Source organism: Trematomus bernacchii, unplaced genomic scaffold (genome assembly GCF_902827165.1).
Source record: "Trematomus bernacchii unplaced genomic scaffold, fTreBer1.1, whole genome shotgun sequence".
Lineage (NCBI taxonomy): Eukaryota > Metazoa > Chordata > Actinopteri > Perciformes > Nototheniidae > Trematomus > Trematomus bernacchii.
The window spans coordinates 785,001-803,454 of NW_022987668.1; the positions used below are offsets into that span (position 1 = coordinate 785,001).

General features: G+C 40.3%; 1 protein-coding gene across 1 annotated transcript in view; it reads right to left on the reverse strand.

Annotated features, from left to right (window-relative positions):
* ugp2b (UDP-glucose pyrophosphorylase 2b) overlaps nt 1-17,334 on the reverse strand; it is a gene marked incomplete at its 5' end in the record, with an annotated part of 40,549 nt that extends 23,215 nt beyond the window's left edge. The window contains 4 exon segments of the mRNA XM_034135942.1: nt 138-323; nt 12,358-12,465; nt 13,512-13,639; nt 17,320-17,334. Of these exon segments, the coding sequence (XP_033991833.1) occupies nt 138-323; nt 12,358-12,465; nt 13,512-13,610 (393 nt within the window).
* Nucleotides 17,335-18,454: the final 1,120 nt, after the last annotated feature.

The window sequence follows — 18,454 nt, forward strand, 5'->3', positions numbered from 1 at the left end:
TCTCTGCTGCCTATTAAAGTTTTACGGCATTTACTGCAAAAAAATCTCTATTTTCAACAATCCCAAACACGGTCAATCCAACAAATAAGTGCCTCTAATCTCCAAGGCCTTAGAGCCAGGTATCGCTGGTTCTGTACCTCTATCTGCTGCACGGTGAGGTCCAGGAAGGTGTTCTCGTTGCGGACGCTGATCAGGCTCTTGGGGCCCTTGCAGCCCATGCTGGTCCCCAGGCCTCCGTTCAGCTTCACCACCACCAGCTTGTTCAGGCAGTCGGCCACGCTGTCCGGCAGGCCGCGGCCCAAGATCCTCTCGTAGGGCAGGATCTGAGGAGAGGAAAAGAGAGGGTCAGGGAACCAGCAGGAGAGGAAGACAGAGAGGGTCAGGGAACCAGCAGGAGAGGAAGAGAGAAAGGGTCAGGGAACCAGCAGGAGAGGAAGAGAGAAAGGGTCAGGGAACCAGCAGGAGAGGAAGAGAGAGAGGGTCAGGGAACCAGCAGGAGAGGAAGAGAGAGAGGGTCAGGGAACCAGGAGGAGAGGAAGAGAGAAAGGGTCAGGGAACCAGCAGGAGAGGAAGACAGAGAGGGTCAGGGAACCAGCAGGAGAGGAAGAGAGAGAGGGTCAGGGAACCAGCAGGAGAGGAAGAGAGAGAGGGTTAGGGAACCAACAGGAGAGGAAGAGAGAGGGGGTCAGGGAACCAGCAGGAGAGGAAGAGAGAGAGGGTCAGGGAACCAGCAGGAGAGGAAGAGAGAGAGGGTCAGGGAACCAGCAGGAGAGGAAGAGAGAGAGGGTCAGGGAACCAGCAGGAGAGGAAGAGAGAGGGTCAGGGAACCAGGAGGAGAGGAAGACAGAGAGGGTCAGGGAACCAGCAGGAGAGGAAGACAGAGAGGGTCAGGGAACCAGGAGGAGAGGAAGACAGAGAGGGTCAGGGAACCAGCAGGAGAGGAAGAGAGAGAGGGTTAGGGAACCAACAGGAGAGGAAGAGAGAGGGGGTCAGGGAACCAGCAGGAGAGGAAGAGAGAGAGGGTCAGGGAACCAGCAGGAGAGGAAGAGAGAGAGGGTCAGGGAACCAGCAGGAGAGGAAGAGAGAGAGAGGGTCAGGGAACCAGCAGGGGAGGAAGAGAGAGAGGGTCAGGGAACCAGCAGGAGAGGAAGAGAGAGAGAGGGTCAGGGAACCAGCAGGGGAGGAAGAGAGAGAGGGTCAGGGAACCAGCAGGAGAGGAAGAGAGAGGGTCAGGGAACCAGCAGGAGAGGAAGACAGAGAGGGTCAGGTGTCTTAATTTCTCTTATGTACATTGCCTTGTTTTTTATGCTGCTGCAACGCAAACATGTCCCAAATTGGGATCAATAAAGTCTAAATCCATCTATCTATCTATCTATCTATCTATCTATCTAGTTTCTCTTAACCACCCAGGAGTCTCAGGTCTTCTGACGGGTCTGCTCTCTGCTGCAAGACTCAGAACTAAACAAGGAGAAACAGCATTTCCTTTTTATGCCCCAACCATCTGGAGCAAACTGCCTGAATCCTGCAGGTCAGCTGCAACTGTTGATATTTTTAAATCCAGATTAAAAACTTTTCTTTTCGACGCAGCATTTGGATGAGTTGTTTTAATTCAAACTGCAGTTTGGCTTTTATCCATGTATGTTATACCTGTTGTGTTGATTTGACTATCTTTGCTTTTTAAATGCCTTTTTATAATGTGATTCCTCTGTATTTGTTCTTAAATGTCTTTTATCTTATTTTGTAAAGCACTTTGGGTTGCCGTGTGCGGAAAGGTGCTGTATAAATAAACTTGCCTTGCCTATATAAATAAACTTGCCTTGCCTTGAATCAAGTGTTTTTGGTTATCATTTCTTGGATTATGCAGATTTCAGTAGTTATTTAAAACAATTTAGTAATGTCAAAGGCTTTACCGGAATACCCTTGAAGACACATGACACATTTTGTGGCATGTTTTTGTGTAAACGTCGCGGATGTTGATTGCCATGTCTTAACGCAGCTGTTTTAAATGCAGTATTTAGCACTTTGGTTGGCGAGGCAGCAAAAGCAGAGTATAGTATAGTGTGTGTGTGTGTGTGTGTGTGTTTAAAACCACATTACTGGGTCAATACCACACCTATCATCAGCGTTTTCACACATCATGTATCGACTTATTTTAAATGTCTCCCGCAGAGCAGAGAGGAGTGAGAGAGGATGAGTTCTTCTGAAACAACAAACCCATTAACACAGAGAACCAGGGACACTGCTGTGTGTAAACTCACCGGAACGAGCAGCACACACACACACTGCTCTCACTCTGTGGTTGTGTTTCTCCTCAAGTTCCTTTCAGCTTGATTACATTTCACTCTTTGGGATTTTCTGTTTTTTGTAATCTAGTTTAAAAGGGTGAGTAATGTGCAGAAGAATCCAGGGAGAGTCCATTCTGACTAAATGTTACAACAGCTTTTAGATGCTGGGAAGTGAGCGAGCCTGTCAACTCTCTGTGTGCCTATGCCTTCCTATAATAACTGTGTGTGTGTGTGTGTGTGTGTGTGTGTGTGTGTGTGTGTGTGTGTGTGTGTGTGTGTGTGTGTGTGTGTGTGTGTGTGTGTGTGTGTGTGTGTGTGTGTGTGTGAGGAAATGAAAAGCCAGGATGTGTCCCTGTGTCCTTTCCTGCTTAAAGCACAGCTCCACCAATCAGTGTTGCGGACACACTGCAGACCTCCTGATGGAAACAGGCGCTATCTCTCCTCTGGTGGCTAACTCGCCCACCCCACCCCCCACAGAACAATCTACACACACTTTTATCTGCCAATTCACCTCTGCTGTAACACTGCAAATGTCACCGCTGCAGGACTAATAAAGGAATTCTCATTCTGATAGTGACAACCTGGACACAGAGTTGTTTTTATTTGTCAACTGACTTACATGAAAGGAGCACAGGTGGGTGGTGAACACTCACTGTTATCATATATTAAAGCGGTTTCATTTCTAAATCTTTGCAGGTATTGGAAAACAAAAAAGACATTTAGAAAGTAAGCAAGAATTCACAGAGAAGTAAGAGAGAGGCTGTTAGCATGTGTGGTTTTATATTGAGCAACTTTCCTCTGGGATCCCCATCCTACCCCTGCAGCCCCGCAGTTAAAAGGCTTCCACTTCCAGATGTTCGTTTCCCTTTCAGGGCGGTACAGACGGGGCCTGCTTTTTCCCCTTCTCCTGTGTGTGTGTGTGTGTGTGTGTGTACGCTAATGCTAATATACTCCAAGTGAACACAGCACTCGGAAGCCAGCAGGAAACACCTCTCTGGCCCGACTGAGGGAAATACTACTGGTTCTTAATTAAAGGGATATTTCACACCTCAAATTATTATTTTTCTATAAATTACTCAATCTGTGTTAGCTTGAATTTCTAAAGATGTTCTCACTAAATTCCTTGTTGAACGAAGAATTCAAAACAGATAAAAGTCTTGATGAATTAAAGTAAATGGGTCCTTCTTTCACAACTCTTACAAACTCACCCACTACTTGTGCTGAATAATCAAAGTCTCATGTATCCAATCGTACAGTATGCTCACTCCCTTCGAAACACATGCTTTTTCACCAAAACCAAAATCACTTCTGAATAAAGATGACTCACTCTTATGTGGAAGTGTTTTAAAAGTAGATGTTTAATGAAATTAAACCTATAAAGCATGGGTAAGGGAAATAATTAACCAACGACTGGATACATGAGACTTGTGTAGAGGCTTGTAAACGGTTGTTTTGATAATGTTTTGCTGTAAAACGCTGCCCCCATTTTCTTCAATTCATCAAGACTTTTCACGTTTTTTTGGATTCTGTGTTCACCGTTGAGGTACGTGAGAAAAACAGTTTTCTTCATCAATTCAATGTAGCACAACTGATCTACAGATGTTCATTTAGGAAGTATTTCTTCAAGCCATACACTTCAGAAGGATTCAAAGTGTTATAGCCTGCAACTAAAATATGGTTTGTGCAATGTGTGAATAAAATGGAAAGGGAAGATGTCTACATGTCTGGAATCAAACTGTGTTTCCACTGAACCAGAGATAACAGACTTGTTGCTCGGAGAACAAGTTTGACTTGATGTTACACCAGCTTTGGTGGTAAAAGCACTGTTCATTTGAAATATTTGCATGTTGCTGACAGAAAGAGGAATGGATAACTTCGTCTGTCATGTACAGACAACATTGGTCTAATTCTGGGAATAACTTGAGATCTTCATGCTATTGAAAATGTATGAAGAAAATATTGTTTTCATTGCTGACAGTGATCTGAATACAGAAACAGATGTTTTCTGCTCATCAGGATGTTTCACATTAAACCAGCATTTTGGAAATAGTTCAAGATCAGATTTCCACCTTTTGAGGATTTAGACAGCGGCTTTTGGCTGTTATAAAAAACATTAATGACCAGATAATTCTGTAGAATATCATTACGTTAACATCAGCTACATCTGGCTTTTATTCAATGGCTCTAAATCAAACACATAATGTCAGCATATCTCAAATGTCAGTGTGGATTAAGTGACAGTAGCTTGAAGGATAATCTGCAGTATTTCTTAGTGTTTCCACAACAGGAAAAAAGTAGCTTGATTATAAAAATACGGACAGCTGATTTTGATCGATTTGCATCCTTCTCCCAAATGTGTTTTCATCATGTTACAGTACTAAGGGCCATGGTAGTATGATGCATATCTTAGTGGATGCAGGAGAAAATGTACTGTCAGCTATGTAAAGAGTACATTTCTGAGCAGGCACACATATAACAGCATGAAGATCTTACGAGTAATACCGGATGGAGGCCACGTCTGAACTGAAATGTACAGAGCAGGTAAATCCAATGCTCTTTTGACGGTCAGATGCTAACCTTTAAAATACCTGTCATGCACAGGAGTGGTGGAACACAAAGATGGCTTAAACTCTGGGGATTTGACCTTTTTCCAACACCCCAACAAACCTGCTCTAAAGAAACTGTGTTCAGAGCAGGCAAAAGAAGTGATACAAAAAAACCTGCTCTAAAGAAACTGGGAAAAGAAACTGGAAAAACACGAGGAAACTTTGACGTAGCTTTCCTCCTCTGGGGACAGCTGTTGGTGAGGGAGCAATTGGGTTTGATAGTGAACTCGAAACCTTTAAGTAACATCGGGATTTTCTAGAAACTATAGAGCTAAGCAAACTATAACTCAGGACTGACTCATTTTGATATACAAATAATAATTAACATGTGCACAAGATGATAGAAAGCAGTCCTTTATTCTTGTTTTTTGCAAACTGTATATTTAGACTGTATGAACCAGGATGTAGAGGTTAGGGTTTTCCCCTTTATCTTTGAAGCATGTTGGCATTTGACTATGAAGCCAGGTACACATTCCTGTCATTGTCAGCTCATCTATGTCAGCTGTGTGGTTTTATAGCTTAAAATGATACTGGATTATTCATTTTGTTGGCGGAAGATTTTGAATTCAGTGGCTGTCTTTGGCAATGGTTGTTAAAAAATGTAGTTCCCATTGTCCTTTACTCTCCTCACTTTCATCAAATCAATCTGAAACACATTGCTCAAAGTTAAATCTTAGCGGGGTGGAGAAGCTTCAGAAAAGCGCTGATGAAAATCCACATCAGAAATCAAAACCCATGCGTCTAGAGTCTAGAGCACATGTGTCAAACTCAAGGCCCGGGGGCCAAATCAGGCCCTTGGTTGGTTAAATTTCGGCCCGCAAGATAATTTCTAATTACTATTAGATCAGGCCCGCCGGTATATTGCACGCACACCTTCACTCAATCCTGAGGATCTCCTCAGCTCAGAGCCTGAGCCCAAACATTGATGAACTTGCACCCAAGATGAGATGCCAAGTATCTGGCTTGAACTAGCATCACAGAGCAGCACACTGAGTTTCAATGGATGTTTCCTTCTGCACTTTCTTTCTTGAGACAACAGCGCATGTTTGGTTTGTTCTTTGAGGGATATCGTTTTTTTGAAGCTGTTGTTGGCCTGTGGAAAAATGTAATCATAAGAAATGACTCGACTTATTGTCAAGGTATTAAATCCAGTGGTTGTTAAAAAATGTAGTTCCCATTTTCCTTTACTCTCCTGACTGGGACAGGATGATGCCCAATCATGTATCCTCACCCTCTTCCCCCCCCCACTCCCCATCTCATTACTGTGTGTCTCTGTCATTTTCTCCTTCACTTGATGTTCCCTGTTGCAAAACTTGTCTCTCCAAACCTCTAATCTTCTCTCCGTCTCCCTTTATGAAACTGTAAGCCTCCTCTTTTCACACTTCATTCATCTTCTCCTGCTCCTATCTCCATCTTTACTCTTCTCCATCTTGCACAAATAAATGAGGCGGCTCAGAATGGGGGAGCGATGCAGTTACTCTTCGCTGACGGAGGAGGAAAAGACAGATGAGGCTTTGTGTTTCTGTGTTTGGTTACAGAGTCCAGAGCCAGGGGAGAAACTGAGGAAGTTGTGTCAATGTTCAGTGAGACAGAATCAAACAGGCTGACAAACGCCAGGCAGCAACATCTCTGGCATGACATCCTCTTAATTAGGGATGCACGATATGAGGATATGTGGCTATATTGAATAATATCTCAGTCATTACAAAATGACCACAAATAAACAGACCTTGTTTTATTTGTTCTCAGTTCTGCCTTTAATTGCTTACACATTAACCAATTAGATGTTGAACTGAAAACTAAAAAAGGTGCAGTTTTCTACAACCTATTTCACAAAAATCCCATGTTGCAATATGACAGTGTTTTGCAATGTGTTCATAGCCCAAGGTGACATTGCAATGACATTAAACATAACGAACTATTTAGCAGTCCTTTGCTTAATGTGTGACTTTTCTTTGGAAAGAATATTTGGACCACAGGCTGTATTTCACAACAGGAAGTGAGAGCAAACTATTAGGCAACAAATGATATTTGTTTTAACTTGCAGAGCTGACGATTGGGAATTTCAGTTTTACTTCCCATGAGAAAAATACCCTTAGTGTACCGACAAACAACTATTATTTGTAAATCTTACAGCGAATCAGGAAGCTGTCCCTTTTTGAAAACCCCCTTAAAATAGGCTAATAACTGATCTATTAAGCACTAGGGAATGATTCAATAAGTATTACTAAAGCCATTAAACACATATTGCAAACCCCTCAGTAATGGTGCCTTAAGAGAAGTGGAGAGAAGATAAAAATCATTTTTAATGAGACAATCTGAGAGGGAAACATGAGCAGAAAAAAATCTAAAAGGTTGAGGACACTGTCTAGTCATCAGTTTCCATAAATACATTAAGTGCAGCGTCCTGGTAAAGCTTTCATCACATCAATCTGAAACACATCGCTCAAAGTTAAATCTTAGCAGGGTGGAGAAGCTTCAGGAAATCACGTATAAAAATCCACATCAGAAATCAAAACACATCCCTTTAGACCACATGTGTCCAACTCAAGGCCCGGGGGGCAAATCACACCTTCACTCCATCCTGAGGATCTCCTCCGCTCAGAGCCTGACCCCAAACATTGATGACCTTGCACCCAAGATGAGATGCCAAGTATCTGGCTTGAACTAGCATCACAGAGCAGCACACTGAGTTTACATGGATGTTTCCTTCTGCACTTTGTTTCTTGAGACAGCAGGGCATGTTTGGTTTGTTCTTTGAGGGAAATAGTTTTTTTGAAGCTGTTGTTGGCCTGTGGAGAAATGTAATCATAAGAAATGACTCTGGAAAAGCTGCAGATAGAGCCATAAGAAATTAATGCAACTGATTATTTAATGTTTAATGTTGTTTTTATAGGCAATAATTTAAGCTTTGTTAGTTCCAGGTTTAATATGTGCAATAAGTTCATTCAATAAGTTTTGCAATAAACATTGAACCAGTCCGGCCCTCGACTAGTACCCATTTTTTTATTTTGGCCCACTGTGTATTTGAGTTTGACCCCCCTGCTCTAGACACACGATGGTTTTCAAATGTGAACTTCTGTCACATGACTTTTAATGACAGAAGATAATGTAAAAAATGCTCACACATGAAAATCATTGTATGCCCGTCCTTAATAAGAGACTTATTAGAGACTATTGTCAGGGTATTAAATCCTGAGACACTAATCCATGCAAGCTGGTGAGGAATGTGGGGACAATTAAAACAATGTGCATCATTTTGAGATGTAACATGGGTGTGTGTTTTGCCTGCTTTAATGCCTCAGCACACATCTCTCCTTACCCTTTAACACTTCACAGCGGCACTGTTTTAAATTATATTATGACTCATATTTCTACCATGACAACAAAATAAAAACACATGAGGATCAACCCATTGTTCTCTATAAAACAGACCACTGTACTTGGATTGTAAACAAGGAGAAAGGCCTGTTTTACTTCACAGTGAATTAAAAATAAATGATTGTATCTGGGCAAAAGATATTTCATCATGACGATTTCCAGCTTCTTAACAACTTGGCTGAGTTCAACACAAAGTCACAGTAGGAGAGGAAGCAGGAAGTTTCTCAGTGTTTCAAACACAGCAAACAAACAGTCATGTATCTCAGTACAGGCTTCTCTCATGTGCAACACTTTGACTGACACATAACACTGCGTTCACACTTCAAAGATCCTCCCTTGAGGTGAAACCTAATCCTATTTTGTTTCAAAACTCTGTTAAACCTTTAAGTCTTGCACTTTGAAGTTTACACATAACATGGAAACTCAGTGTCTCAGCAGACAGAAGCATCCCTTGTGACTGGAAACTAAGGAAGAGCTACAAAATGAGAGTTACTTTCAGTTAAAGGGAACCAGGAAATCCTGCACAAGCACCTCGAAGAAACTCTGATGAGTCGGCACTTTGATTGGCTTTGTATGTGTGAAAGTGGAGATACAAATGTTATTCAAGATAACAATGTTGTTCAAGCTATCAGCATGAACAATCTCCAAAGGCATCAGCAACTTGTATAGGAAGCACAAGCTGACTAATTCAAGGGGCCCTATACAGTATGCTCATTTTCAGGATCATATTTGTATGTAGTGTCTCTACTGGGACATGTCTCCATGCTTTAATGTTCAAAAAGCTCTTTATTTTTCTCATACTGCCTGTGCTGCAGCACCTCTTTTCACCCTCTGTCTGAAACCAGAGCCCAGTCTGCTCTGATTGGTTAGCTGGCCTGCTCTGGTGTGATTGGTCAACTGCTTAGAGATGTCCCGCCCCTTCACATCACGTACAATGTGTTGGAGCGCTAGGCAATAGAGTGCCACAGTGACGTGTCCTAAAAACCGGAAGTAAACTCCTTCCGGTTCCTTCGACAAAAACCAATGCAATTTCTCCATAGGATTTTGGAAAATAGCTCGAAATAAGGTCTGTGGTTGACACACATTTAAGAGACAGATCACGTTTTGTTCAGCCGGATAATATCCACATGACTACCCTACTTTTATAATTTTCGAATCATAAATCTAATCGATAGATTTATGATCGATTGATTTATGATGATAATTGCATTGGTTTTTGTCGAAGGAACCGGAAGAAGCTTACTTTCGGGTTTTAGGACGCGTCACTGTGGCACTCTATAGAAGTATGGGTGTTACATAGTGATGTCACTATGTTATGAAAGTAAACAAAGCAGTCTATTTCAGGCAGGGGTTCCTTTATGACCAATTCAGTCACCTCAAGTCCATTTTTGTTTTCAAAACTCTGCAAAACCAGAACAATATTATGGAAATATTAGTTTGCCTGACCCTCACTGAAGCATTATCACCGTAATGCGTCAAATGACTAATGTCTTAAAAAACTACATTTCAACCTGAATCTATAATAAGAAAAACACTGTCTCTGTGCCTCTAAACTCAACTCCATGTATCTCACTGGTTTAAATGTTGATGATGCTGAAGCTGCAGATTATTCTGATGTGCCACTCACTTAACAAATGCTTCAAAATGCAAAGACTAGAGCATATCATTCCTATATTGGTGTCTCCCATGGGACTCAAACCCCCCTGACTGTGTGACTGCTCTGCTCTCACTATCAAACAGTTTTTGTTAAGGACTTCTGAATACTTCCGCTGCAGCAATATCCCACATGGCTTTGGCTTGGAAGAAATGGGAAACAAGTGACAATGGACTCGTTGTTTCCTCTGACATGCAACTGAGCTGTAACAGTGGAGGTGTCATGAATCACAAATGTCATTTAATTAAAAGTGTTAAGTTGAAAGGACTGGTTTCAAACTCTCAGGATAAAGAAAACTTGAACACTAAAGCGAATTTCCTGGCCATTAAACTGTGGTTAGACTGGTTAAAACCGCCCCTTTGTTACGCAATGTTTTAATTTAAAACTGATACCACTTTGTTTACAGCTTATCTGTAACTGTACTGCTCTCAAATTTAAGATTTCATTAAGTCTAATGTTCATGTAATTGCTAAATTTGGCACTGAATACCCTTAGATTTACGAAATAAATCATGTAATAAACGAGTCCATGACCATGAGCCACATGTTTGATTTATGCTGTTTCAATAAAACAGATGAATGATTTACAGTTCTGTTTGTCTGAGTGAAAACACACGAGACTCAAGAGCACACCAGGCCAAGTTGAATACACTTTAGTAATACTTACTCTGACTAAATAATAACTATTAAGCCTCAAATAGCTCCACTTGGACTTCAGCCAGGCTTTTCCTATTCAAGCTGTCATCACACACCCAGATTAACATTGAGTGGAAACAGATATTTATGACTCTTCAGGACACTGTAACACTGTTATCTCTGATGTCACTTGACCTTATCTATGAGGCCCTTTTTCATGTGGTGGAAATATGTCATTAAAAGAAAATCATTAACACATGCTGAGTAATCAGGTCATGTTTTAAGTGTTTTTACTGTTGGGACAAAGTGTTTTTTAAATGTTGATTAAAAAACATCCAAAGAAAAAACCCCACAGTTTAAATGGGAACATGGGAGAAACTTCAGGGAGAGCAACAGAGGAGGGATCCCTCTCCCAGGACGGACAGACGTGCAATAGATGCCGTGTGTACATCGAAGAGATAATACATTTACAACATAGGTAGACCAAATGTTTGGAAATGCATGTCTCTATAATAAGAAGATGAATCCACGAGGATGTCAACAATCCTGTGGGAGCCATCAGGGAAGTAGTAGAGAGTCAGGCAGGACCATTTACTTATTAACTGAGGTATATCATTTGGCAGATAACACGCAAAACCACAACAAGTAAAGAGTTGATGAGCATCGCTTAAAAAGGGCCGTACCAAAAATATGTTTTAATAGCTTAAAATTAACCTTTGATTTTATGACGTGACATTATAAAACATCTGTGACCTGAAAAAGAATCCTTAAGTGGAAAAAGAGACTGACAAATTAAAGTAGTTTTTTTTGTTAAATCGACTTTCTTACGTAAAAGCTTTTGGAGAAATTGGTGAAATTGCCAAGGTTAAATGCCAACAAATATGTAGTGGAGCAGAATAATAAAACTTGACTTTTGGACTTTACAACGCACTTGAGTTATTGGAGATGTTAGGAGAACACAAGTCGTAAACAATCTTATGCAGCTACTACTGGAATCTAATTCTACTAATAGTATAGCAATGATATTAGTGTAGCCTAGTCTTTGTCTGCAACTGTGCAGAAATACCAGGTTTAAACTGAATCAGTAGACTTGAACAAAAGACTGGTTGATTAAAAATTCAGTCAGCTTTAGGAATGAAACCTCAAACTTTTGAGTGCAGCTCTATCATTTAACTTTTTCAGAATTTGTTTGCCGTCATCTCGTCGGATGTTTCTGAAGTTTCAAGTGGTTTCACAACAGCTCCTCATGATGAGTGATGGGTGCTGGAATAGGAGTGCGCCCGTGTCTAAAAACACACGCCTGACTCGAGGTGAAAAGCTGAATACGGTTTCTTTCATTTCCCATTGTTAACCTGCTTTGTGCACCAGACCTGAGGCCACCTGAAGACGCAACGAGAGGTGTCGTATTGGGGAATGTTTTCAACAAAAAAAAGGTGTTCAAAGGTCAGTTCTGATTGTGTGCACTGGTGACACACGTCATATAAACGTATATTAGATTTGTACCTCAGTGTCATTTTACTGTTGGTCTTGTAATCATTGAGAAGGAGGATAAATGATTAATGGACTTCCTGGAGTGTTTTGTGTTGTGATATTCATTATAGTCTTAGCTTAGTTTTCTCGTGACAAGACAATACAAACTTCATATATCTTCACTTGTAAGATGCAGAAACATGAAGAGCTTTTGGCAAACAACAGAAGTTCCTATAGGAGATACAAACACGTGATGTTCTCGCTCTCTTCAATACAAGCCCATTAGCGCAGAACACACACAAAAATAAAAACCCTGACAAACTCACCGAGTCTTCTGGAGGTCTTTGTATCTTGATCCACTCTATTGAAGGTCCCTTCACCTGCAGAAATCTTTGGAAAAGATTCCTGAAACCCTCAAAGTCTTTCCTGGACACCTGAAAAACAAAAGCATTTTATTTAAAACATCATTAATGTCAAACAGGTGGGCAGAAATGTGTCACATATGCAGTTCGGCTCAATCAGAGATTCATTCACTTAATAAATGTACAATCTGCTTCCGAAAGGGCACCAATTGTTATTATTGTTGTGTGTGTAGGTCAAAAATAATTAATAAAAAATGTAGTTAACCCAGAGGTGTGGTTTGAAAGCATTCTGCGGTCTTATGATGACATTGATAATTACAGATCTATTAATAAGAAAGACTATTAGTGAACAAAAGGCATCTAAGGTCTTGGAAAAAGGTAAGCAATAGAAACCGGCTCAGCTCAAACGGTGATTAACTAAGAATGTGTGTGTACTCTACAGATGTGCGTGTGTACATGGCTTATTTATTGCATAACTGCTAGTACTGTGAATTGAAAGTACACACGCTTTAAATGTGAAAACACTTAAGGAGTCAAAGTGTGAGTCAAGTACTGAGTGACCTCTTTTTCTTTTGTGATAGGTGGCAGATTGAGAGTGCCTGGTTAGCGTCTAAAAGAGTCAAACAGTGTGTTAGGACGCAATTTTTTATTTAGTGACAGATTTGTCTCAAGGTCTATGAACGTCTTAGGAAAGAGAAAACAGATGAAATGACGCTCAAATCTAGTTTTCTTGCTGCTATTGCTGAGACAGTCTCAAGTTTGGATTAACATGGGGCTACTCCTAACAACAGAATTATATTTGGGGCCAACAGGAAAAATATATGGTGTCTCATATGAGCTGGGAGTCCCTAATGACGCATTATATCATAATTGATGATGAACGTTTGCCTAAACCTCACCTTCTGACGTACACTTTAAGTATGTGTGCGTCTGTAAGCATGAAGGTGGGTCTCCTTATTGGCACTGCGCTACAGTATGTGTCACTTTTGTGCTTTTCCAGTGTTAGTGTGTGACCCAACCAGCCTTTAAATCACATCCAGATGCTCTGAGAGAATCAGAGAGGGAGAGACAGAGAGAGGGGGAGACAGAGAAGGAAAGAGAGAGAGAGGTTGGTGTACCTCTCTATCTGAGCCCTTGGTGCTGTCCAGCAGTTTCTCCAGCTCTGCGTTCATCGAGCTCTCCAGCTGCTGCCGCATCATTTCCTGGAACTGAGCCATCCCCCCGTTGGCCGCTCCTTTATTCAGACCTTCAGCGGACAGAGAGAGGGAGATGGGGTTACAACGTTTTTTACACTGCTGCAACACACAGTCTAAACACACGTGTCAAACTCAAGGCCCGGGGGCCAAATCAGGCCCTTGGTGGATTTAATTTCGGCCCGCAGGATAATTGCTAATTACTATTAGATCTGGCCCGCCGGCATATTGGACGCACACCTTCACTCAATCCTGAGGGTCTCCTCCGCTCAGAGCCTGACCCCAAACATTGATGAACTTGCACCCAAGATGAGATGCCAAGTATCTGGCTTGAACTAGCATCACAGAGCAGCACACTGAGTTTCAATGGATGTTTCCTTCTGCACTTTTTCTCTTGAGACAACAGGGCATGTTTGGTTTTCTCTTTGAGGGAAATTGTTTTTTTGAAGCTGTTGTTGGCCTGTGGAAAAATGTAATTATAAGAAATGACTGCAGATAGAGCCATAAGAAATGAATGCAACTGATTATTTAATGTTTAATGGAATAGGCAATAATTTAAGCTTTGTTAGTTCCAGGTTTAATATGTGCAATAAGTTCATTTCAATAAGTTTTGCAATAAACATTGAACCAGTCCGGCCCTCGACTAGTACCCATTTTTTATTTTGGCCCACTGTGTATTTGAGTTTGACACCCTTGATCTAACATGTTCCTTTCATGATCATTAACTTACAAAGCTTTACATCACCTAGCACCTTCTTATCTCAGCGACTGCCTTTCTTTTTATGTTCCAACAAGAACCCTTTAGATCCTCCACTGCCCTGCTTTTAGAAATTACAAGGGTATCACACAAGAGATCTGGGGAGGCTGCGTTCTGTTTCTACGGCCCTAAACTATGGAACACCTCCCCGTGGATCTTAGATCAGCAAGCTCCCTTGAAAATGTTTAAAAGCAAATTAAAAACCTATATTTTTTAATATGGATTTTCATTTGGATTGACTTTCAATTGTCACTAGTATCATTGTCTATGTTTTACTGTTTTCTTTCTGTTTTGCTTTTATTTTACATGTTTAATTTTCTTTTTTAAATTGTTTTATTTTAACATATTATCACAGTAGAGGTTTGATCTCGTTCTGTATTCATTTTAATATTATTTTAATATTGTTGTGTTTTCTGTGAAGCACTTTGGGCTGCTTTGTGCATGAAAGGTGCTATACAAATAAAGTGTATTATTATTATTATTATTATTATTTCATTATTGAGTATTCTGCAGATTGTTTAGATTAATCAACTACTTGTTTTGTGTATCAAATGACAATAGTGAAATAATGAAACGTGTCCAGCCCAGTTACTCTAAGTCCAAAGAGATGTCTTTAAATGTCTTGTTTTCTCAGTCAAAAACACAAAGATATTCAGTTTAATATGTTACTTACCAGAGAAAAGCATTTGAGTGGTTAAAAAACTGCATTTTCTGCCCAAAGCTCTTTGTAGCTTTACAGATCTATTATTAAAATAGTTGTGGATCTACTTTTTGTAATGGTTGCAGCTCTAACTCTGGATCCTCAAAACAATTTTCTACCCGTGTTATTCATTCAAACCATCTGCTTTCACCTTGTCTGACACTGAACAAAGCTAGTAAAGTTGTTTTGTATGTTGGGATTTCCAAAGTTCACCTGACATTCCTGTACATCTTTTTAGTCTGATTTTACATCACAGAAGCTGAGTACCAAACCATACTGTTATAGTACAGAACAATGTATCCGAACCGTCGAAATCCAATCAACTAGTCCATCAACAGAACATTTTGGATGATCAATTAACCTTTAGAGTCATTACTCAAGCAATACAACACATTTGATATATCCTGAGAATTCGCTGTTTTTTATTCGCATGTCATCAGTATAAATGTCATGTTTTAGGAAATTGGACTGTTGAAATCTTGACATCATTTACTAACTGTTATCAGGAGCAAAAGATTTTAAACACAGATAAGCTTAAAAACAGAGGAAAACTGTTCAAGTTATTACAGCAGTTATATTATCTTATCACACTATATAGGGGTCAATTGAAGATCATCACAGGACACATATGGTTGGATAGGTAAGGAAACCTTGCAGCGAGTGCATGACTTGTAATCAGATCTAAAGAAGTATTGACCTAGAAAATCCAGGTACATTCCAGGTTTTGTAAAACCGAAAGAAAGTTAGGCAGAGCTGTTAAAGGTTGGCTTTAACAGCTCTGTAAACATATCTATTGCGCCACTTGATAGCATTTTTGTAAAGGTCCATGCAAATATTTGAGGTTTAATAGTGTGTTTATGTACACATGTAAAGCTTCGCCATTTAAGAATTTAGAGTTTATAATCCATCTCAATTCAATTCAAGAGATATGGTATGTAGTAGGCAAGCAAAATGCTCATGTAGTGATACAAAGGATAATGTATGGACAACTTTAAGTAGCTGAATAACTCAGATATCAGAGCTTTATTCAGTTGAAAGCTTCAAACAGTGTTCACAACTTTGACAGCATGGTAAGTCATGTGATGGATCAGACAGCATGTGAGGCAAAGTCTCATTAGACGCCTGCAGCTAGTGCAGAACGCAGCTGCATGTCTTCTCACTGGCCATAAAAAGCGTCACCACATCACCCCAATTCTGGCCTCATTGCACTGGCTTACAATTAGGTTCCGAATTGATTTTAAACTCTTTTTATTTGTTTTTAAAGCACTAAATGGGCTGGCTCCGGCTTATATAGCAGAACTCATCCATCACTACACCCCAGCCAGAGCTTTAAGGTCGGGTGACCAGCTGCTACTGATAGTGCCCAAGACCAGGCTAAAACCCAGAGGTCACCGAGCCTTCGCAGCAGCTGGCCCCAGGCTCTGGAACACTCTGCCCCTCCATGTGAGGTCGGCCCAGACCCTAGGGGTTTTTAAAACGACACTAAAGACTCACTTCTTCTCCCTGGCCTTCTAGTCAGAGCGGAGCACGACTCCTGACATGTCCCTGTGTTTGATTTTTATATTTGCTGTTGTAATTTATTGTCTTCTGTTTGCTATCGCAGTAAAGTATTTTTTATTGCATGTACAGCACTTTGGCTCGACCAAAAATCGTTTTTAAAATGTGCTATATAAATAAAACTTGATTTGATTTGATTTGAAAGTCTGAAATACTGAAGACTATTGAAATACATGAAAAACAGGGATTGACAAGGCATTACATTTACATTAAGTGAAGGGAAAATCATAAAAAAACACAAGTATGGAAGAGCCTAAGATGTAATGTTTTCATCTGGACATGTAATAGTCCACAACACTACTTACCTTCTACATAAAGTAGCATGTTTCTATCTGCCATTCATACAGTTAAATAATAAGATAAATCCAAAAACTTAAGATAAGTGTCATTGAACGTACACATACATATTAATACAAAAGTTTCCTTGAGGTACAGTATCCTAAAAAGCCAAATACCCAGGCAGCATGTGAGGCAAAATTACAGTCTCTAACACTGTAGACTACTGACATAAATGAACCAGTGATTGACAAGGCAGTTGGTTTGCATTTTAAGTGAGGAAAAACAGATTTAAATATTTTCCATCAAAAGCCTAGATACGATTTAATGAAGGAAGAAGCATAAAGACACAGGTATTGTCCTTTAAACCACCTTAGAGCCATAGCCTATATAGGTATTGTTTACAGCTGGACATGTAAGATACTCTCCACAAGACTACTTACCTTCCACATAAAGTGCCATGTTTTCAGCTGCCATTCTAGCAACTCATACAGTTCAATAATAAGAGAAATCCCAAAACAGAGCTTCAAGGTAAATATTCCATTCACGGTGAAAGTGTCATTGAAGGTACATCCCGTTAATTAATATTGAAAAAAGTTTCCTTGAGGTATCCTAAAAGCCAAATATCCATTCATCCGGTCACGGTGATCTATCTGGGCATCCTCCAAATGAAGTCCTTCAACATGAATAACGCGGGTCTAGCAGGATCCTTTATTGCCTGCCTCTCATTTTCCTAAGACCACGTCACAATTCTTGCCTGTGTAAGTGACTCCCAACCTCTGCTAATGTTTTTCTTTTCGCCTCGCCCCTTGGTTTCATTTTATTACCTTTAGTCTTATTATACAACCAACAAAAGTCCATTATTAACCGGTGATATGCACACTAGTGACCCCCATCCGCATGACCCGTCTGACTTTAGAGGAGGCTGTGGGAATGAATGAAGGATGGATACATGTGTGGACTGAATGTAGTCATGGACATAAATCAACATTTACGCAGCATTCAGTGAGCACCCATTCACATTCATTAAGACAATTCAGTACGGAGGAACACAGCACAAGGGAAAAAACGACCATTATCGATCAAATAAGAAATACTGTACTAGATGCAAAACTAGAAGCAAATGATGTTATATAAATAGATTTAAAGATGTTCCGGAATCCTTACTGTGGGACTGTATGATGCTGGCTGAAGAAAAGTCGATGGCCTGGTCCTGCAGCGATCCCGCAGAGGAGATACAGAGGTATTTAGTATTATTAAACACAGGTTTTCCACCCTAAAACATCTGGCTTCTGTTCCCCTTGGTCATCGCAGTGAAACGTTTAAAAATAACACTTTAAAAAGGTGGTTAATTGGAAGATATTTCACACAACAGTAACATTCCAGGAAGAGGCGTTCGAGGAAGGTCGCAGCCAATGAAAATGCTTCATTCCCCGTGACGCAGAGCTGTCGACCAATAGAATTCTGCAACGTACGATTTGATATCCGTGATTTAGAATGTTGTTATATAGGAAATACTCCTAAAAAAAGATAATCTATTTGTACGGATATTTATCTTTGGAAAAGAGCTTTAAAGTA